Source organism: Camponotus vicinus, unplaced genomic scaffold, assembly GCF_025532165.1.
Source record: "Camponotus vicinus isolate PSW18456_S1 unplaced genomic scaffold, iyCamVici1.0 SCAF_6, whole genome shotgun sequence".
In the NCBI taxonomy this organism is placed as follows: Eukaryota; Metazoa; Arthropoda; class Insecta; order Hymenoptera; family Formicidae; genus Camponotus; species Camponotus vicinus.
The window spans coordinates 8,413,907-8,437,512 of NW_028141978.1; the positions used below are offsets into that span (position 1 = coordinate 8,413,907).

Consider the following 23,606-nt stretch of genomic DNA (forward strand, 5'->3'; position numbering starts at 1 on the left):
CTAACAATTGGATTTCGATCCTACCTGCAGCCGACGCTGTAGATAATTCAACGGTGGTCCTATGATCGGCGTGTTTCCGGGATACTGATGAGTGCTACCGCAACTCGAGGCTGCTGCGGCCGCATGCACGCTGCCGTAGAATTTATTTTCCGTCCTGTCGCTCACGAGATACTGGTCGTCCTTACCTAGTCCTACATCGTCCTCCTCACCGCCGTACGTGTCGTCCGAATCCGGCGACGAGCTATTGCACCTTCTTACACGTCGCACCTGTAATAATAATGCAGATTCGGATCACTCTCATTCTTACTATATAATTTCCTCCGAGGTCGATATTGCACTATTGAAAGAGAAAAGTGTCATCATCTTGAAAATTTTAAATAAAATTTTTAATAAAATCGCCCCACTCTTATTTAAGAAAAAATTTTGCTGTATGAATATATAAAAAAAAGAAAAAAATGTATGTGCAAAGAAAAGAAAGGATATTTTAAAAAATTGGAAAAAGGGAGATCTCTCAGGAGCAATTGCTCGAAAATAATCAAGAATAGAAGTGAACCGATGCACATTTTTAAATCGTCAGAGAACGCAAATCCATAGAAACTAAAGGAGAGAAATATAAGACTGGAGAAATTTTTCGTTGAGCTGGAATTTCTTCTTTAATCACACGGGAGATGTTCGTGGTACACCAAGCACGTCTTACCGTGATACGTTGTCCGTTGTTGGTGGTAGTGAGCTCCGACTGGGTCGTTTGGACCGAATTCAACGCGGTCGTAAGCTGATCGGGCCTGAGCTCCTTGCCATAAGATACTTGACCGTTCCCTTGCGTCTCCTTCGTAGGCGATCGACACGGGGTTCTCAGGCTCTGCGGCAGCAACTCGACCAGATTGGTCGAGTGTGGCTGATATCGCAGTATCAGCACGCAGGTGGACACTAGGGTGTACGCTAGCAACGTACCTGAAATATAAGCCGTGAATGATCTAAACATTGAAATAATATTTTCTTTTCTCTTAGCAAGGGAATACTTGAAACTTGAGCTGGAAATTTGATAGACAATATTTCAAAGGAAACTCTAACATTTACTGTAATTGAAATATAAGTATAAGTGTGTATAACATATATCTTTTAAAATAAAAATCTTTCAAAGTATTATGAATTTCTAATATATTTATTATATTTGGAGAATGTTAAGCTTTTTAAACAGCCATTAACAGATTTATCTTTATTAATCGATAATAAAATGAATCAATAATAATCAATTTTAGTTTGATGAGATCATGCAAGAAATATTTTGTCACTTTATATTTCAAAGAATTTTACGATATTAAAAATATTAAAGTATTAAAAATGTTTTTCATTCGGTTAGACATTAAAAAATTATTTTGAATTATATCTTACCGATCGACATCATTTCTACCAACACTTCCAACTGAATTAACAGCGCAGCAAAAGCGGCGCATATGCCGGAAGTTAGAGTCGCGAATGCGGGAGTGCCCGTCGCGGGCCAAACATGGCTGAGGCTCCTACGTAAAAAAATATTCTCATTAAAATCACTCTAAAAAAATTTACATAAGTCTATTAATTATATTGTCATTCTCTTAAATCATGTGACAATGAATCATCCTATTCTCATTAAAGATATTTTGAAACAATCCGTTCGATATGTCCAATTAAATTTTTATTTGTATATTTTTTTTAATTTAATTTAATCGAAGTTATTTTCATTCTATTTTATTACTTTTATTTGTATTCTTTTTTTGATGTTCTTATGCTATTTTAATAGCCTTTTATTTTCTTTTTTATATAATGGATTTTCATAACATATTAAATAAATAAATTATATCGACGATATGGATTGGTTTAAATTATATTGCAATTTTATTTACATTAGATAAAGTTTATTATTGCGTTAATATTTTGATAATTCCGATTTATATTATGTTCATTATATTTGCGATAAGAATCATATTATTTTTAACATAAGCGACAATATTTACGTTTAAATCATTACCGAAATATAAGGCCATCCTGAGCCATGGCGTAGACTATCCTAGGCATTGGAAACATGCTGCCAAACATGGAGACCGTCAGGCCCGCCAATGCACCGACTGCGACAATGTACTTGCACTTGTAGGCCCCGACTTGACCGAACATCTCCACCAACGCTGAATCCTGGTCGACCTGGTCGTATGGAACTGAAACACGAACAAGTCGAACATGTCGGAAAATATTTTGATAACTTACTTTTCGTTTCATAAAACGGTATCATATAAATTTATTTCTAGAAATTTCAGTTAAAAAATATTAATAATAAAAATAAATTATATTAATAATTATAATATATTAATAATTATAATAATTAAATTAGTAAGTATATTAATAAAAAATATTAATAATAACCATTTTATGTAAAATATAAAAATAGTACATATTTGATAATCACAACTTTAGTAAATTTCGTTTGTAATAACTTTAACATCTTTTATTTTATTGAATGCCCCTACGATTATAAAATCCAAGAGATGAAACCATGACTCTCGTTTTGCGAGTATAAGAATTAGAAATATAAGAGAATACGAAATATTGAAAGTGATTAAAATAATTCTAAAGCAATAATTATTCAAAGTCACAAATAATATCAAAAATATACCAGGATGTCTATATTCAATCTTATTAAAAAATTCCTTGAAAATTCTCTGATATTTCAGACATTTTTCAAAATTCCAGAGAATTAAAGAGAATATGTTAAACATTCTTTAGTGTATCTTTTTAAAATAAGTTACTATATATCTTTTCTAATGTTTTTTTACTCGTACGAAGCAAAAACACAGAGCTACGTACTTTCAGGTACTAGATTTGCAAATGTATTGAATAAAAGTGAATAGGTTTTGTATGAGATAAACATTTTTCATTCTTTTATCATTAAAAAAATACAATAAAGAATATGTACTGCATTTTGTACTGTGTATTGTATTGTATTATACTTGTACTGTATTCCATATAATGAATATATAAATATATATATATTTATTATATTATATTTAATATATTATTATATTATATTATTTAATATATTATCATATTATTATATTATATTATATTTCAAATTCATAACCTGATTTATCAATGAATTGCTGATTGATAAATAAAAGCAAAATTATCAAATTATAATTTTTAAAAAATTTCAAGAATTTTTTAATTTTTCTAGGTACAAAAAAAATCTCTGAGAGTTCCAGGCTTTCTATGTTTTTCCAAACATCCCACATGCATTTTACTCGACAAAAGGCGGCTTATTATCGCATTTGCAAGGACGAATCGTCTAAATACACATGTCAATTGAAATGTTAACAGTGTTATGTATTATTTAACGGCCTACTCACCAATCAGTGTCAGTACCATGCTACTGGTAACGTAAGCAATGAGAATTATGATCAATGATGAGACTATGGCGAGCGGGATACTCTTCTTCGGATTTGTCGCTTCCTCACCAGTAGTGGCTATTATGTCAAAGCCTATGAAGGCATAAAAACACGTCGCTGCGCCGGTGAAAACCTGAAGAAAAAAGAGATATGATTTTTCATTTAGTTAAAATTTATTATGTGATAAATTGATTAAAATGTTATTCTAATGGAGACTGATTAGATTTCAAAATGAGATAAATAAAGTAAAAAAAGAAAAAATAAAATAAATAAAAAAAGATCTAAAAATAAAATAAATCACAAAATCTGAATAAAAATCGTAGTCAAATAAAACTAGGTTTTTAGATAAAAACGCTATTACATTTTAGATATTTTATTATAAATTGTGTAAAGTTTACTTAGTATTAAAGATTTAATATTTGCGTCGATTTATCCGATTTAAAAATAGCGTTTATTTTATGTTTGCGTACATAAAATAATTAACCGGAAATCAATAAACGCGGTTAATTTCTCGGAATGAATTGTTTCGCAGTTATCATCAGCATTCTCTGCTTTTCCCAGATTTACTACAAACGATCTCTTTCTCAGTATTAAAATAGTATTAGATATTAAAATATTTACATATTTAAAGTGTCTGTTCGACACGCTTATGAATTTTTAATAAATTCTGCTATCGAAAAAAAAAGTAAGAAAGGGAAGATGTTGCTTAAATAATCAGTGCATAAAAATCGATCATCTAAAAGAATTTATTCACCTATTTATGTCTTGATGCATACTCTCGAGGAAAATGAATAAAAGGATTCGTAAATTATTGCTAATGTCATCACAACGTTAAAGACAAGTTGATTAAATTATTCCAAATCAAGAGAAAAGAGAAAGCAAGAAAAAAGAAGATTACTAGTGAAAAAGCTGAAATTTATATCTTGGCCAACAGAGCGTGGGAGATTGCAGGTTCAGTGAGGTTTCAGAGATCGCTGTGAATTTTCACGAGAGGTGGGCGTTGTATAACCAACATTTCGTTTCCCTGTCGCCCACGTGCTGTACAAAAGCACAGTTAAATTGCGATCAAAGATCTTTGGCGTGAACCTACGCAAATAGAGCATTCAAATGCTTTAGTAATACTAAAATTCCTGTGTTTCTTAGTCTGGAATTCCATTAGCCAAGTAAAGAAATTGCTCGCGGTGCGGTACGCAAAAGCGCAATCCATCGGCAAAAACGGTATGCCAAGTAATGCTTGAAAGGTATTATTATTATTATGCGAAAGTTTCTATAAGTTTCTAGACAAACAAAGGAAATTACATAACGACGTTCCGCAAACTTTTCTTCTCGAACTCTTGAAAATTGCCCCCGCTGTTACTTTTGCGTTTTCACTTAATTACCCGAGTAAAAGATATTTTCTATTTTTATAAGGCAAAAAGGGGGAAGAGCCTAGGATAACTGGATTTTTATAAAGCGATAGATGAACGGTAAAGGTGTAGAATGCCTTGAAAGAGGACACGGGAGAAAAGGCTTCTAAGATAGATCATGAATCTTTCAGCAAGACAGCTGACCCTATTTTGGCTCTTGCATACGTTACCCTTTTATCCTTATATTACACAGAGTTTTTTCTTGACTATCTTTAAGTATTAAATTATGACGGAATATTTATTTCACCCACGTATTTAATTACAACATTCATTGCAATTAAACACACATTTTGGTATTTCTATTTATAAATATATTTACCCTTTGTATGATATAATGATAAAAAAAAAACTGTACTTACTTTTTGTAATTTCACTTTATGAGGCATAATTGTAATTTGTAGTTTTTAAAAACTGCAATATCTTTTTCAGTTGCGAGAAATAAAAGTGAGAGAGAAGACAAAATTAATCACTTTTTCTACATCATCACGGAATAATTTCTTAAGTTACACTTTGTTTTAAATGTTAATTAGACATAAAGTAAATTAAAAAATATTATAATGAGACGCATTGTTATGTATGATCGGGGAAATAATTTTAATCTTAATTGTCTTTATCTCATGTACAGTTTTTATCAGGAATTTAATTAGAATTTTTTATCAAAATATTTGTGAGAATAAAGTCAGCGCTAATATTTGTGCATGTGCACTTTTTTGAAAAATATCCTATATATCCTTATGTCTAATATTGATCTTCTCAGAAAAAACTGCAAAAACTGACGTCTGAGAAAATTTTGATAGATGAAAGATCATCCAGTTTTCAACAGCAAATGCGGCTATTATTATATATAAATCGCAGGACATTTATAGATAAAAAGGATGAGCCATTTTCGAGAAACTCTACATTTCTCTTGAAAATCTCAATTGGAAACATAGATTATACCGGAAGGAAAAGGATAAATCTTTAGAGAGAGAGAGAGAGAGAGAGAGAGAGGAAAGATCCAACACCGGAAAGCTGGTGCATCCTTGCGTATTGCATTTCGCCTGATTTATTCTCGGGTTTCGACGAGAATTGCGTCCGCAAATGGAGCATTTAAAGATCAACAGAACCGCAACCAACAATAAACAAGCGCATTCTGACACAAGAGTGAGAAAAGAGCAAAATACGAAAGGGATTAAACGTCGCGTAATGAAAAATAAAGATTGACATTGAAAGATGCGGTTGAGCAAATTAGAAATACATTTTGCGTCTAATATTTTTCTAAAATAAATTTTAAATGCGCAACTTGCACTCGTTATATTTATACGCACTTCATTCAATAAACCGTAATCTCTAATTCTGCACCATTAATTCTGAATAAAAGTGTAATGTAACTATTTAAAGTATCTTATTTAAGAAATACCAATGCGTGATTTTGAACAATTATCGCGTTACATTTTACATAATCGACAAATATATTTGCAAGCACGTTTACATGTCACAGGAAATATGTAATATGCGTGGTTGGTACATTTGCCAAGCGTTGTATATTAAAGGAGCAGAAATCTCCTTCATGAAATCCGTCGTGCCTTTAAGGAGATTTCTCTTCTTTTCACATTCTCGCAATACATCTTCCGTACATATTCTAAAACTTTCATGCATATAGCCATATCGTGAAATTTCGCCACGATCTGGGGCGGAAATGTTCAAATTGAGGGTGTACGTGATACGCGACCGACCAACTTTAATAGACGGCAAGGGGTTAGGGAGCGTGGTCGCAAAGAAACCCGAGTTTTCCCGGCAATAGACTGTCTATATCTCCCTGAAACCCGGCACCCTCCTCTGCTTGAGGAGATTCTGGAAAGGTCTCCGTTTCCAGACGATGGGGACGGATCCCTGCACCTTTCGGAAATCCAGCTGATTAATCCGAGCTGATGATTCTCTGCTAATATTTGACGAAGGGTAAACGCGATGGTAAAAACTAGGAGTCACAATTTACAAACAACAAATTTTTAACAAATCGTATCATAATAATTTCTAATTCTTCATGTTCATTTTTTTGACTATATTTGCTACAAAATGTTTACGTAAATGTGAATGTAAAATGAATTTATGTAAATGTATGTAAACACATGTAAAATGTTTTTATGCGTGTGTTTCATATAAATTATTTTGTTTTACTTTAAATAAGCAAATTCCAAAATGCGCGCATAAATGCAATGGTATTGCTATGGTAATTCTGTAAGATTCACAAAAATTTGTCAAATGACTAAAGAGATTATATATAAACATATAAATGTATAATATGTATGTATATACTTGGAGGAAGAGACTCCGTCATGTATCTCGCGAAGAATTGCAAGTCATTAATTTCGACGACGTTTCGTGTCGCCAGTTATACGATCGCAAGATTAAACGGTCGTGGCAGTCAGCCTGATTTATCATGAATGGGATATTTTGCGAATATCTGCGACACGAGGTATTGCAATCTGTAAAAGTCAAGGATTTTGCTTCTTTCTGCACGAGTCGCATTTTAAACTCAAATGGATAAAGATATAATTATTATTAAATTACACGGCTATGCATGATATACACACGTGCAAAAACAATGAAGTAATGAAAGCAAAATGCAAATGCAAATCATTGTATAAAACTGATTCAATATTTGTCCAGAGAGTAGATTCTAGTGCAAACATACCGAATAAAATTTATCGATTCAATTTAGAGAAGAGAATATGTTAAAGTGCATCTATATTTTCTTCATAATGTCACGTTGTAAAAATTGTCGATTTGGTAAATGGCAAATTAGGTTTTGTTTTACAAATCTCGCAATGGAACATCATTAAGTCCATCCGATTTTCAACATATTTATCAATAAAACTCAAAAAGAATACTTCACAGCTCTTTTATAGAATAAATGAATTTGTAGCCTCGTTGTGTGTGTGATTGCACTAGAATCACCGTTCATTTTAATTCGACGCTGTACCAGCGTATCATATGGCGATCGTTGACAAGGCAGAATACAACAAAAAAAAGAAGCTCAATTTGTCCTATGCGGAATAATGGCGCGTTGCGGTTTGTCTGCTACTCGAAGCGCGCGTAAAAATGGACGTGGCATCAATATCGCGCACGAATATACACAATACACGTTTATCATAAGCAGCATCGCACGTTATTGTAAACAACGTCGTTCTACAATAAATTCTATAGCGTCCGTTATAATCGATCATAAAAAAAAGTCGACAATAAAACTGCCGTTGTTATATTTCGCTAAGAAAAAAATATATTGTCAAACAAGAGTATTGCAATGTGCAATATTTCATATAATATCCATTATACATATAAGCAGATTTAATAAGCAAACCTTGTTAATATTCATGTATTTTGCGAAAATAATAAAGTGTAAAATATGAAAATGTAAAATATATATAAATAAATTAAAAATTCAAATATATAAATAGAGTTTATCGTTTTAATAATACATAAATAATTATCATTCAAATAAAATTAAAAGAGAGATAATTTAATGAAAGATAATTTAAGTAAATTTTAAAGATTCGAAAACATTCTGAGGATAAATAAGAAATAAAAAAACAAAATAATATCTTATAACAAACATTTTAGTTTGAAATTCATAATATTGTTATAACATGACGAGACGAACAATTGTAAATTAAAGTTCTGCTGCAAACTTGCAAAAAGCCGCAATTGCAAAATACATGGAATTTTCTTCAATAATAACGCTAATAACAGAGAAAGAAAATCATTCGGAACGAAACATATCGTCAGATCTGTTTTTACAGGCGCATTCTGGTTTGGACAGATTTTTAATTTATTTCCCTTGGGATCACGAGGGAGCACGAATTATTATTCTTGATGCAGCAAAACGGGAATAGCTCAGCGGGGACTAGCACCCTCGCTGAGTGCGCGTTTTTCATCATACAATACCGTAGTGAATGCATCGTTAATGATTTATGCGTTTACTTCATCTGCGCAATTTTTCAATCGTGTCCACGATACGAGAGTTATTTTTTACCGCACTACAAACAATGAATTTGATTGAAAGGAAAAGTCGCATGTGTTCTGATTTTATATTTTCAATTAATAATATCAAAACAATGTTTTTTCATCTGTCTCTCTTCCCTCCCTCTCTTTTCTCTCTCTCTTTCTCTAAAAACGAATCTAGATGTATCCTCTTGATATCACATACATATATATTTTATTATATATTTTATATTTTATTTTGTATGTATATTTTATATATTTTATTATATTATATATTTTATCTTTTATTATATAAATAATTTAATATGAGAGAATAAATATGCTAGAATTAATTATTGTAATTTTGTAATATCATTTTATACTAAATTGCGGTAAATTAAATCTGATTCCTCTGCTGGGCAAATGATCCCGTAGATGACTCTTACATTCTCCGCAAACACGAACGGGTTCAGAAACACTAGTATATGTGCAGACCCTCATTTTTCTTCCCGGTCCTATTCTTCTCTATATCTCTTCGATAGTTATTCAAACGGTGTCCGATATCTCAGGATTACCTTGCACTATTGATTGACTATCGCATCAAGTTTTATTCATGTCAATTTTCATGTCATACGCACATTTTCTCCCTTTTCTCGCGATGTCTTGTCTTTGTCTGTTGTCTTTCGGTACATTTGTCAGCTGGACTCGGTGCAACAAGTTTGTCATTATTTCACTATAAGCCGCGGGCGAAAAATTCTCGACCGAATGCAGTGATTTAAATGGCTAAATTAATTTAATGGCCTAAAAAAAGCGTGAATCCGAAAGATTTTAATAATATCTGCATACAGATGTAGCCTCTTATTGAATTTGTAATTTTAAAAGATTTGTTGTGCATCATTTGAATCTATTTTAGTGTGAAAATCATTATTAACTTTTTCTTTTAATTTTCTGTTCAATATTGTTTCAATTATTTACATAATTGTAGCTAAAGACACACCAATATATTGTCAAAAAAATAATGCTCCATACATAATATGCTAAAGAAATTTTTTAACAACTATCTAAATGTTTTATAAAATTTAATATTCTTTCTTTTGTGTTCGATGTAGAATTTTAGAACTATATATTTTTTTTAATGTAACGAGTTTTTCCTTTTAATTTATTAATTAATTTACTGTTATCATGTATGTGAAAATATATTTTTAATTCTGAAGCTTTTAATTTCTTAATTATAAACATTAAAATATCGAGCTTATCTATCGCTTGCACAAATGCGAGTGGTCAGATCTATGAGAGCAGCTGGAAAAAGACACGTCGAGAGGGCTTCAAACGAGAGAGCTTTTTCATCCTGTCTCCAGAAGCCTCTCGTTGCTTTTTTTCTTTAGTCAACCATGAGAACCGTGCGATAAAGCCTGCTGACGTTAATACCGCGAATCGCCATTGTTTAACTATCCTTTGAAATTATTTGTATGGAATTTGTAAAGCGAATAAGCGAGGTATATTATATATATTTTGTCAGGAAGCGGAAATTTTCAAATTTTAAGTGATTCTCGCAATTGAATTTTCAAACCGACGTTTTTCGTATTTCTCTGAATTTTTTCATTCTTTTGCTTATCGATTTATATTATTGCCTAATTATTAATTTTAAAATTTTTCGAGACGCTACGCCAAAAATGCTTTTCTACCATATATGCTGCACTTACCCCGCTCCAGCCGTAGGGAAGAAAACCTTTGTGCTCGGACCAATTGTTAGAATCCACGTAAAACAAGCCCGCCGCCATAACGAAGACCCATACGGCGAGATTGATGGCATTCAATACATTATTGAACACCAGAGACTTCTTCACACCCGCCGCCATTAGCAGCATCATAAGTATCGTGATGACGAACGCGAGAAAATCTGGCGGCCGTCCTAGAACAATTTAAAGCTTGAGCAAAATTTATATATATTAAATATTAGATATAAATGGATATATGATAATTCAGAAAGGCAGAAAAAGAAATGCAAAAGCAGAATATCAGAAAAACGCTATTGTTTTTTTAAATAAATGCCTTAAATTTAATTTTGTTTTTTAAATAAATGCCTCGTATACACTTTGTTAATTAAATTTAATTGAGTTGAATGTTTTTTAATTTATTCTATCGCTGTTAGCTAGCGATTTGCAACTCAACTTTTTAACAAGCTATTAATATAATGTAATTTTTTCCGCGAATTCAGAATAAAAAATACCTATTCCGTATATAATATCGAATGCTACACATTTTCTCGCACATTTTTAATATTTCGCACAAAATTCTGTTCAACCACTTAACAGATAAAATTAATGGTGTTAAATTAATGGATCGTTAATTTTTTTCAATACTCGTCATAGATACGTGAATACGTGAAAGTTTCAATTAAAACAATTATCTCAAGTACCAATCTCACTTTACAAAATGTTTAACGAGCAAAAATCTTTATTCTTGTTACATTTTAGTCCAACAAACCCGTGGAAAAAGATGTATATCTAAATTCTTACTCAAGTTACTCGAACCTTTTCCCCTATACTTTCGCTCGAGCATGATATTTCTGTGAAAGATGAAAGAGGAATGCCAACGCGGAAATTTTCCGACAAGCAAAAAATGACATAATTCATATGGTTGGAGATAATCGGATGATTCTCGGAAAAGTAATAGTGCTTTTTCCGAATACACGAAAAGCTCGCTATTTTATTCAAGCATTAGAGAGAAAGTATTCAATTCTGCAGAAAAATCAGCGAATTCAAAGAAATTGATAGAAATTTAATCTCTGCGAGACTATAAATTTAAAATTCTCTCAGAATTTACTTACAGTATAAATGTCTGCCAATTTCTATCTACCTATCTCTGGCAAAGAAAACAAACAACGTCGAGGGTATTTCCGGCATACTATAAGAGTCTTGAATTGTTGCAGAAGGGATAACGTTACTTCGCAATGAATAAAGATTGCGTTATTATTTAAAACAGCAGAAAACAATTTTGCTAGAGTTTTTTTAAGATAAATTTGAGAGATTGCTGATTAATAATTTATATCGACAGACTCTCTGACTGGCTTCCATTCAAATCTTTCTTTATCGTGGTGCGAAATAACCTGTTATCGCAATCTAATTCTTCTCTACGATAATTATTAATACAAAGAAGGTTTGATTTTGAATTCCCCAGTTCTGTTGTTCAATCGTGTTCTTTACAACATCATTGTATAGGTCGTGTACTACTGTACAAGTTGTATGCGAAAGAGGTAATTTTCGACGATTCAAACGGTTTTGATCGTTCAAGCGATCTATTCAATTTCCGTGTCTGCACAAAGGTGCACGTTTGCGTTTAATTACAACTGTTTGGAGCAATACGTTGGTCGAAAGATTGACACAGAAATTTAAATTAATTAAAAATTTATTAATAAATACATGGCAAATTTGTTTTTGTCTCTAACATAAGATGTGATTTTTCTACTCGAAATATTTAAATAATTACTAATATTAGATTAAATGTCACGTTATATATAAATACAACAGATAACAGAGTTTGAAAGAGATTAAAGTTGAAATGATACAACTTATAATGGGATGAACTTTGAGCTATATTGAGAAAGTCGAATCGAAGAGAAAACCGACACATCGAATATCAAGGAATGCTTTACAGAGAATTGCGAGGTTTACAGAAGTTGGAAAAAGCTTTGTAACGCTGTTCATCAAAGCAAATCGCATGCTTGCCATCGCAATCTGATGCCCATTGTGCTTCATGAAATTTCAATCGACAAAATATACGAGTATTTATTAGTCAGACATGTTCTTAAACTTTCAGGGACGGATCTCTATTCTAAGCCTATGGTAAACGATATAAAAAAAGTGAAATAAAAACGTTAAATACGTTAAAGAATGCTGATTACGAGCGCAATTGGCAATGGACAATGGCTTTAAGCTCTATCTCCTTGGAATCGAATGCATTGTTTATATCTCGATCCTCGATATCAAGCAACGTTGTAAAACATGGTTTCCGTATTCGATCGATAACAAAATAGATAAAATAAAATTGCATGTCGCTGTTTTAACAGTAAAGATTATATGGAGAAATATACATTCATAGCGAAATTGTTTTTTATAATAAAGAATCGCCAGTAGAAGCCATATATTGCGAGAAAATATTTTTCCATATACAGGTTGTGAGGGCAATCTCTTCCTAAAAAAAAAACTTGTAGCTTACCTCGAGAGCTTTTCACAATACTGTAATAAAGTATTTTTTCATCGAGTACTTTTCGAGTTATGAGGCTTGAAATAATCTCTTAATTTTTACATAAACCATAAAATATCTAGTAAAATATTCATTTTTCGATCATCTTACCTTAATACTTTTATGTACAAAATAATGAAAGGAATCAATTGGTATAAAGGAAACACATAATTGTTTTGAAAAAAAAAATACGTAATTGTTAATTGCAAATTACATATTTTTTCTTTGAAACAATTATGTGTTTTCCTTACACCAATTAATTTCTCTCATTATTTTGTACATAAAAATATTAAGATAAGATAATCGAAAAATGAATATTTTATTAGATATTATTGTTTATGTAAAAATTAAAAAATTATTTCAAGCCTCATAACTGGAAAAGTACTCGATGAAAAAATACTTTGTTGTAGTGTTTTGAAAAGCTCTCGAGATAAGCTACAAGAGCTTTTTTTGGGAAGAGATTGCTCTGACACCCTGTATATATTTTCAGTCTTAATATATCTCGACGTTTATTTTTCTTATTTTATTAAGTTACAATTAATATCAGAAAATATAGACGTAATTTCTCCTCCTCCCCCTTCCTCTCTCTCTCTCTCTCTCATTATACTGAATGTTTCCTGAATTGTCACGCAAATATAACGTTCCTCATCTATGATTTGTGAGCGATGTCATATAAGCATGACCGCATTGTTGAATAAGTTCAATGATACCGTTATCTACAACAACGTCGTAGTGCATAAGCCGCGCTGAAACTAGAATCCTGATTAAGTATTCTCCCTAACTACCAGTTAACGATCGCGAGAACAACGTCAGTGGAATAATTTTATGAGGCAGTGTTGTGTTCAAGCATGTACCTCATACTATTCCTCTTGTAAAATCTACGTTATCCAAGGATCTGTGCGGATCCTGTTCTCGCAAAATTTATTCTGCGAGTACTACAAGTATATAAAGCGAGATAAAGGAAATGAGGAACGAAACGAATCGTTCATTACGGAAAGCGCATGCATCGATTGTAAACTTTCAATTTCTTTTCTACAAAGAGATAAAAAGATGTACGCTCTATATATTTATAAAGAAACAATACTATTAAGATATATCCTAGTAATATTGTTTCCTTACAAATACATAGAACATACATCTTTTTATATCGTAATGATATTGTTTCTTTACAATCACGAGCTTTTTTACCTCAAATTTAAAATTTGTTACATCACGTTACTTGCAATTATTTAAAGATAGAAATTATAACATGTATTGAAAAGTCTGGAAAATTGAACAATTCAAGCTAGTTATTTTGCTGATAAAAGCGAATAAAACGATTATCTGGATCTTAAGGATAGGCTTACATCTTGAAAAACAACGCGGTCGCGATGCGAACCGACCGAAGAAATTACAATGATAACGTGAACGGAAAGGCTCGGCCGCGATATCCAGGTGGACAAGTTAAAGGGAGTCGTTGTGTGTGGTTCGCGAACCGGTTCGGATCGATGAGGTCCACAGGTGCCAGACCTAGTCTCATCCGCGCAAGCGCCCCTCTCGCACCCTCCCAACCTTTTGTCCTTCTTCCTCCTCCTTCCTACCACCTCTCTTTCTAGCCCCTCAAACTCTCCTCCACCGCAACTCCATCGTTTCACCCTCTTCCTCTCGTGCTCGACGTTTCTCCAGATCCATGCACTCTCCCTTTCCCCCGTGTATCCTTCCCTTTCATATGCAACGTGTATAGCGATCGCAAACCGTATGTAGGGAGATGCGTAACTTACGCACGGAACGTGCGAATTACACGTGACAGGTATACATAATCGACAGAGAATGGTTGTCAGCGGATTAGGTACAAAATTCGTGATTGGCGAAATCGTGAGGATTAGTGTGTTCGAGGAATAAACCTCGGAAAAGCATCGAGATCAACTGAAATCCCATAGAAAAGCGTTTTGGATAAAGGGGGATTTTAATCCTATTGTATCAAAAATTTGCAATAATTTGAAAGATTTTTAGAAAATGCAAAACATTAAAAGAGCCTCTTGTTACATTTTCAAGTATTGTTTATATTTGTGTAAAATGTTATTTAAAAAGATAATTGAATCGAATTTGTTGCATTATTTCAATCAAGTCAATTGCATTTTTATCTGCATCAATTCCATCAAGATCTCGATCAACTTTTACGGCGTCATAAATATTCGGCAAAATTAATCCGACCGAGAAACAAATTTTGCACACGCGAGCAACATATTCGATTTGAGCAATTATCTACATTCGCGCATGTCGCAATTATTTGCAGCTGGCCGGGTTGCAAGCTCATCTGCAAATTCCGACGCGACGCGAGAGAAAAAGTTAATTAAGGTTGACTAGTTTTGCGGACGTCGCGTCGCCGCGAATACATTCTTCTTCTACTGACAGTGAAATTTTGCCTTGCTACCGCGACATCGTACAAAGAAACTGATAAAAGAATGCAGTACTTTTTTATATCGAACCATTAAAATAATATAATTTTTGTATACAATAAAATTAATTTTTCGGACAAGAGATACTATTGATATTATTACTTTTCTTTAATATCTGAATTATTTTTAATATATTTTAATATATCTTTTATAACGTTTTATATTTCTTTATTATATTCTTAATATTAATTCTTAATATTAATATATTCTTAATATTAATATCTGGAACAGAGAAATTTCATGCATAGTTTGTTTATTAATTTTTTATGCAACTTATAAACTGATTGTTAAAATTTCATTCAAAGTATCTAATATTACTCCGTGCTTCTTTTACAAATTTATAAAAATTTCCTTCTTCGTATGCATAAACATGTAGCTATATATATGTAATATATGTTTACATATATATAATCAAATCGAGTATAGAGAAAAAGAGAGAGAGAGATTCAATGTTCGATATATTTCCGTACCTCTAGCAAATTCTGAAAGCGCATATTCTTTCGCAAGATATAAAAGCGCTTAACAAAATTTATGAACTGTGTCAATATTAACATTTTTCACGTGCTACATGCATTAAAAAGGCAATGAAACTCGACTACCTTATTCTTATGAGTTTTTAAAATGCAAACGAGATTTATGGGACACGTGGTGTTTTCATAACATGCGTTAATATTATAAAAGTTCACTCTTATGCGAACTATATAAACTTCTTTGATTGCGTGAAAAATACATCGTGTGAGAAAAAATGCAATGTCATGCATAAAAAAGTCTCGTTTAATTAAATTTTTCTTTTTACAAGCAGTAATTGTAAAATAGACGTTAATTAATAACGATAATATGCGATAATGTAATATAATTGACACGAAATTATTTAATTAATAACGACAATATACGATAATATAATTGATACGAAATTATTTGTATTTATTAGATTTTCTGATTAAAAACTGTCAAAAGTTTAAATTTATTACTATATCGTTATTACACGTGAAACACACTGCACGAAAATGTTATAACGAAAAAGTTACATTATGCTCGATATTATAATATTGTATAATACTAATAACAATTATGAATGTAATAAAAAATGATGTGTGTATATGATGCTTAATATTTATGTAATATTTATTCACATCAAACAAAGCAATGAATAATCTTTATCTTATTTGCATTTTAATAATTTTGGTAATTAATTAATTTCAGTAACACTAAAATCATATCAATTATTATTGAGCTTTTTGACGAGATTTCTAATTGGACGAGTTAACGAATTTACCATAAAATTATACAAGAATTATAGATATACAAGAAAATGTGATGCAATTAAAATATTTCTATTCAATATAATTATACTATACTTTATTTAATGATTGGGGTAATAAAAGTATCAACTTACGACAAAAGTAAAATCGATAGGATAGAATGTATTCAATACAATATTCTGTGTTCGAAAATACAACTACGAAGAAACTGGCAAGAACGAACGGAGAAGATCCCACGTGAATTACTCGTAAAATTGACTGACAGAAAAAGGTTGATTCAAGCAGAAAACGTCGTAACATGAAAAATCACTCACGTCTCGCTCTTGAATCATTCTCTTCTAATGAGAGACGAATTCTAACGTCGGATTCCTCTCTAACAATGCCGCGGAAAAAGATTCAGACATCGAGAAATTCCGAAAGAATTGCAGCACAGAGAAAATTCGCTGGATATTGTGCAAAAAGGAGTTTTCTACGATATTAATTTCTCTCTCTCTTGCGCGCCAATATTAATTTTGCCATAATTTACATTCACATTTAATTAGAGAAATCCCTGAATAAATTTTACGTATGCCATATTATAATATATAATACATATTTATCAGCTGTGACACATAAAGAGTAGTTTTTATGTATGTAAAGGGAATTTTAAAATATCGTATTATGTATATTTATTATTATTATTGTATTATGTATATTTATTATTATATTATATTTTATTATATTACATTATAATAAATTTTCTTATTTTTATGTGGAAATTATTTCCAAATATATCTAGCTGTTTTTAAAATATATAATAGTAAAGTTTCTTCACTAGAAACGCCACAGTTAAAAATCGTAAAGTGCTCACGGCGTTTTTTCAATATATCTTCGTCAACATCAACGTTCACATTAGAGAACATTTGCTTAATGTCGTTGCTAAGCGCCGCCGACTGCGAAATATTCATAAAACGACCGTATAACGAGAATTACCCTCATTAAATGGTCTACAATTCGCGCTCGTATGCGCGATCAATTCGTTTCGCCAGCGGCGTTTCGCGTGTCGTAAATTAATGGAAGTTTTTTGAAGGGTGTCCCAGGATCCTTGATCTTAATCTCGCTAATAGATTCTCTTCGACCTTTTTTTCATCAGAATAAATTTTTGCAAAATAAACTTTTCATTGTGATTAAATAATAAAAACAGTTAAATTTATATGTGCGGGTGTGAATGGCCTTTTTAAATATTTAATATTGAAGGCCTTATATTAAAGATTCACGGAAATTTCAAAATTTTTTTGCAAAAAATCATCTTCGTTTGTCGTTAAAAAATTAAAAAAACGATTCCCGGATATACTCCGCTGACAAGGAAAAACATGATATCCAACGCGGCTATTATTAATATTCCTTCCTTTTTGTACGTCAGCAAAAAGCCTGATCACGTCAATAAATTAATTTAATTAAAGAAAATTGGATCGAACGTAGGGATTTTTCTCGAATTTACACCCCGGTAATGTTGACATTCCCAAACGAGCGTATTATGTTTGTCTAGCGAGCAACTTTTTGCTCTCAAACTAGCGTCCTTTATCCGACGAAAATCAGCGAGAGATTAATGGAAAACTTTACTTTTGATGTACCCCTCTTCTAAAAAAAATAAGTCAATAGTATAGAAACAATTCGCTTTAATCATTCAACCATTTGGCATCTTCAAGAATCAAAGATATATCGAACCTTATTATTTTATAGAATTAATCTATACTCTTGACTTAATATCAAAAAATTGAAAAACTTAAAAATTTAAAAATTTAAAAATTTAAAAACGCGAATTTTGCTACTAACACCTAACACGTTTTTTTTTTATATTTCGCCAATTAAAGTTGCGTGGAAATTTTGTAACTGATGTAATTTCACGCGCGACATCCATCAAGTGCCAAAATCGTTTTTGCCTTTTCGCTATTTTCAGTTACCGTTTTTTTTTCATCATATTGTAAGAGACACATGGAGAACGTTTTGCGATTAAGCCAGAGAACAAGGGAGCCCGGCGACGGGAGTTGACAAAAAAAAATATAAAGAAAAAACGGATATTTGCTCGTAAATTTCTACAACGTCGCCCTCAACGACGATGCCAACGAATACAACTCGTCGTTTCACGCTTTTACGAGCGACTGGTAGGAAAACTTTAAGGTTTACTGACGCGCGAAGAAACGTCCGAGACCAAGGTGAATGTATATAGAATATTCCGAGAATTATAGCTTGAATCCCTCACGTACTTTGAATATTTAACCAAAATTGTCATTTTTATTATCCAGTGTGTTGTGTGATTGTATAATAATAATAAAAATAATCTAAATATTTAATCTTTCTTTAGCAATGCGATACAGAGAAAAAATGTCGAATCTAGAGTATAAAAGTGAAATAGAGATATTTGACAAAATGTAAAAAAAATGTGAAATCACACGAATCTATATCATCCTAATCCTTCCTCTAATTACAGGAATTGATGATTTATATGTGTAAAGGGTACTCACCAAGTATGGTGCCGACGCTGCTGGCTATCGCCTCGGAGATCGCACCGTTCGCCAATGCGTCTAGACAGGCGCTAAGGGCGCACGCACACGCACTCGTACCTATAAGGTACTCCAGCACCATGTTCCATCCAATAATGAATGCTATTAATTCGCCTACTGTCACGTAACTGTACATATAAGCGCTGCCGGTCGTATGAGGCACTCGTACTCCAAACTCGGCGTAACACGCCCCTGTAATCACACCAAACAAAGAGAAATATTAGCGTCAAATATACTCCTGGACAAAATTAATACATAATTTTGTTTCACTTTTTCTTTAAAATGTTTCGTTAAAATTTAAAATTAGCTTTTAATATAATTTAAATATCTAATTTAAATATCAGCTTTTAAAGAAAAAGTGAAAAAAAAATTATGCGTTAATTTTGCCCAAGAGTATATTATCGAGAATTATTAAAGAAAAAATTATTCCGACTCTCATCTTGTATAAATTTCATACTCACGTCAAATAAAAAATATTTAACGATGAATTTAATAAATAATAAAAATATAAAAAAATTGAACAGTTGATTAAGAAATTTTCTGTAAAACGATTTCTTTTAAATAAAAATCTTAACAAATGTGAATGGTATTGATCACAAAAGTTTATGAATTAGAACACAGTCAATATATGATAATAATGATAATATATGATAATAATCAATGTATTAAATTCGTTAATTTTATGAAAGCTTTTCTAAAAGTAGGTTACGTGGTGCAATGTATTTCCTCCATTGCGTTGCAATAGAGTATTATTATTTTCATTACAGATGATCATTATGCTTCGGTAACATGTAACCAACTGATTAAATGTCGGTTCAACCTTTCAATGCGAATTACGTCACGGAATAAATCTCCATGTCCAATCCGCGAGCGTCTATATAAATGTCATAATCTGCTTTACGTCCGCTTACATCTTTTCAGAGATGAACGCTGAGTCTCTCTCTTTTTCTTTCCCTGTCTTCTCCTCTCCTTACAGTTTAATAATGTTAAACTGTTACTACGTTACCTAGAACGGATATATTCAGCGGGCGAATGTACTATTGTATCCCGATTTTGCATTTCTGACATTGTTTTATCTGTCAACTACCGCTATTACTTCTACTAGTTGACGACATACACGATGCCGGCAGAGCAAGATTAAAGAATCCAATCTCCACTGATACTACGCTCAATACTTATGTGTCGCGTAATATTATTGTGATCTAGAGACTGAAATAAAATCGCCGAATCTAAGAAAAAAAAGTCCCTTGTGAAATTGCAAAATTATTGATTTGACTTTTTATATAGTACGAATAAATAAAAAACACTTAACATATAATAATTAAAAAATAACATGTTTATATTATAATATTAATGCATATTTCATATTAAATCATATTTTTAATCACAGATAAGAAAGAAAATATTCAATATACAGTAATAATTATTAACATATTTTTAAGTAATAATTAGTAATAATAAATTTTTGCTTTTTTTATATTTTTTCCACAATTTTTATAAACTCTTAATTTGTGGTGATACGATTTAGAAAACGTGACCAGTTTATTTATAAATATCGATTTAATTTTTATAATAAATATAATATATACATAACATGAATGTAAATAATCTACAATAAATGTGCTTTTAGAAAAATACAAAAATACAAAATAAAACTGCATTAGATTATTATAAAAAATATAAATTGATCACGAATTATATCAATCACACCTGATATTTTTAAATACTTGTATGTGCACAAAATAGAATATAATCTGAAAACTTTTTGTTTATATTTCTCATTGTTCATTTATTTCATATTTTTATCATTAGATGTCATTTATATTCATTTATTGTAAAGAGAAATTAAACTGTGCTATTTACAAAAGATTGATATAAGCAACTTTTTTTATATTGAAAAATTTCATGTTCATACGTATTAAACTCATTATCAAAATGTAGAGGAATAAAACTAACTATAATTGAGATTTAAAAAGAAAAATTTGGATAGATTGGATTAATAATCGTACAATAATCACGATAGTTTATCGTTAAATTGCATCAATTGCTTTTGCTCTTAAATCAGAAGAGAGGATTCCTTTTGCGAGAATCTAGAATCTAGAATCTAATGAAAGCGTTGATTTCGAGATTATTACGGGTCAGCTACTGCGTAATGTCCGCCATTGGTAGCATTGCTTATTAACAATGCAACGAATTAATTAAATAACACCACGACGTGCCATGCCCTAGCTTTAATCCTGCCATTAATTCGCGCACACAGCAGCGGTATTCCTCTGAATACTGAGTTAATTAGAGCTTTATCCGTTAGATCGATAATTACCGCCGAGAGGATGGCCGCAATCAAACGAAATGATAACTGAAACGCGTCATATTTCTTTCCCACTTTTCAATTTATTATAATATATTCCACGTATATATCTTGTACTTTTTTTTCTTCTTAAGTTTCTTTTCCTCATAAAAGATGCAGTTAAAACATCATTAAAATCCCTTGGCAAAAAGTATTGATTATAAGTTAGGTCTAATTACTTTATAAATTTAAAAAAAGCTTCCAAGACACGCGGATATTGACGTAAAATGATGAAGAGCGTAAGCTAAGGTATTAAATTGCAGTCGATGAAAGGATCTACTGCCAGCAACACGAGCAACACAAGTCTGATTGAGATACGGCCTTTGTATCCGGCTTGAAATTTGTATTCGCAATTTCGCAATACAGCAAGCCTGCAGCACACACGAAACAGTTTACGGTGATTTACAGTTTAGAACCTCATATCGCGTACGATAAATCATAAGTTTTATTTGATGGGATATTTTCGGCGCTCGCTTTGTGCGAGTCGCCAGTATCGATATTCAAATAGTCGACAAACTGTTATCGATACGATAGCCGGAATTCGGTGTCGAGTAGTAAGGTAACGCGCGAGTATACTTGTAACGATAAACTGACGTAACATTTAAGTGCTTATATACCTGTAACAGTATCTATAAAGAAACGTAAGTATTTGTTAAAATAAGCTATTCGTAAAACAGATCGTTAATTCAGTTTTAATTGTTTGCACGATATCTAAAAGAGCGTTTCTATGGAAAATTAAAAATATAAATGTACAATTGAGAATATAAATTCTATTAGTTTTCGATTCTTATATTTAAACATGTTTAAAAATTAATATATAATTTAAAATATAATTTAATATATAATTTAATATATAATTTAATATATAATTTAATATATAATTTAATATGTAATTTAATATATAATTTAATGTATAATTTAATATATAATTTAATTTATAATTTAAAATTATATTTAAAATTATAAAATATAATTTTAAAGATAATTTTAAAGATAATTTTAAAGATAATTTTAAAGATAAGAGAAAGAGAAAGAGAGGAAAAGCATTACATTTTTTATCTGAACAATTTCTAACTTGTTTTTCTATTAAATAATATTTCGATTTGATGAAAAATTTCCTCCTATAATAACGCTCCAATTGCGCATCTGATAACATCGAAAACGCTCAAGACGTGAGAGAAATTCTGGAGAATTATGTGTTTGCGACTTAAACCCTCTCGCACGCGGTTTTATACAGTCGACAGATTTATATCATGATATATGGTCGCGCGGAAGACAAACTTTCCAGATCACATACCACCACCGAAATCCATATTTTCACGGAGAGAATAAGGTTCTTATCTCTGGTCATGCACACACTACAGATTAGTTATTCTCTCTTGTACTGCATTCTACGCATGAGAAAAGTATCTGACTTATCGTGCTATCTAAATCGCATCTCTTACAAAAGCTCCCCGGCAAGAAAATCCTCAAAAACGTCACTCCGTCGTATACTAACAATTGCGAGAAACGTGTTGCACATTTTACGAGAGATAACTGAATTTTCTTCGGAAAAATGACTTAACTCCGTTCACATCATTTTTCAAATCGTTCTTTTATTCTTCCATTTTATGACATATAAACTATAATAGCAAGAGAAGAACTGTATATTTACTTTTTATAAATGTAATTAATATTTATAATATTTACTTTTTATAAATATATTTTATATCTTTCAAAAAAATATAGAAATTCGAGGGCTTGAGAGTCTTTTCGTAAGATTTCAAATCTCAATCCTTATAATTTACACATTATATAGATATACGCGTGCATATTATTTAATTGTAATTCTGAAAAAAAGAACAAAGAGAAAAAAGACATAATTATATATTAACATATATTGATGAGTAGATTCATTTAATTTTGATAGATCTTTCGATTGAATATTTGCTAGTCCTAAACTGTCATACATCATCGTGTCTAGTTAGGAATATTATCCGCCTCCGTCGAAGC

General features: G+C 31.3%; 1 protein-coding gene across 2 annotated transcripts in view; it reads right to left on the minus strand.

Annotated features, from left to right (window-relative positions):
* Positions 1 to 23,606, minus strand: part of LOC145972882 (solute carrier family 7 member 14) — a 62,474-nt gene that overhangs the window by 3,323 nt on the left and 35,545 nt on the right. For both annotated transcript variants that reach the window (XR_014439305.1, XM_083101907.1), the window contains 7 exons: positions 19,229 to 19,459; positions 10,483 to 10,691; positions 3,375 to 3,546; positions 2,006 to 2,189; positions 1,393 to 1,517; positions 698 to 951; positions 25 to 267 (listed from right to left, as the gene is read on the minus strand). Coding sequence is in view for 1 of the 2 variants with exons in the window: in XM_083101907.1 (XP_082958033.1) it covers positions 25 to 267; positions 698 to 951; positions 1,393 to 1,517; positions 2,006 to 2,189; positions 3,375 to 3,546; positions 10,483 to 10,691; positions 19,229 to 19,459 (1,418 nt within the window). In the remaining variant the exon portion in view is untranslated. The remainder of the gene's footprint in view (positions 1 to 24; positions 268 to 697; positions 952 to 1,392; positions 1,518 to 2,005; positions 2,190 to 3,374; positions 3,547 to 10,482; positions 10,692 to 19,228; positions 19,460 to 23,606) is intronic.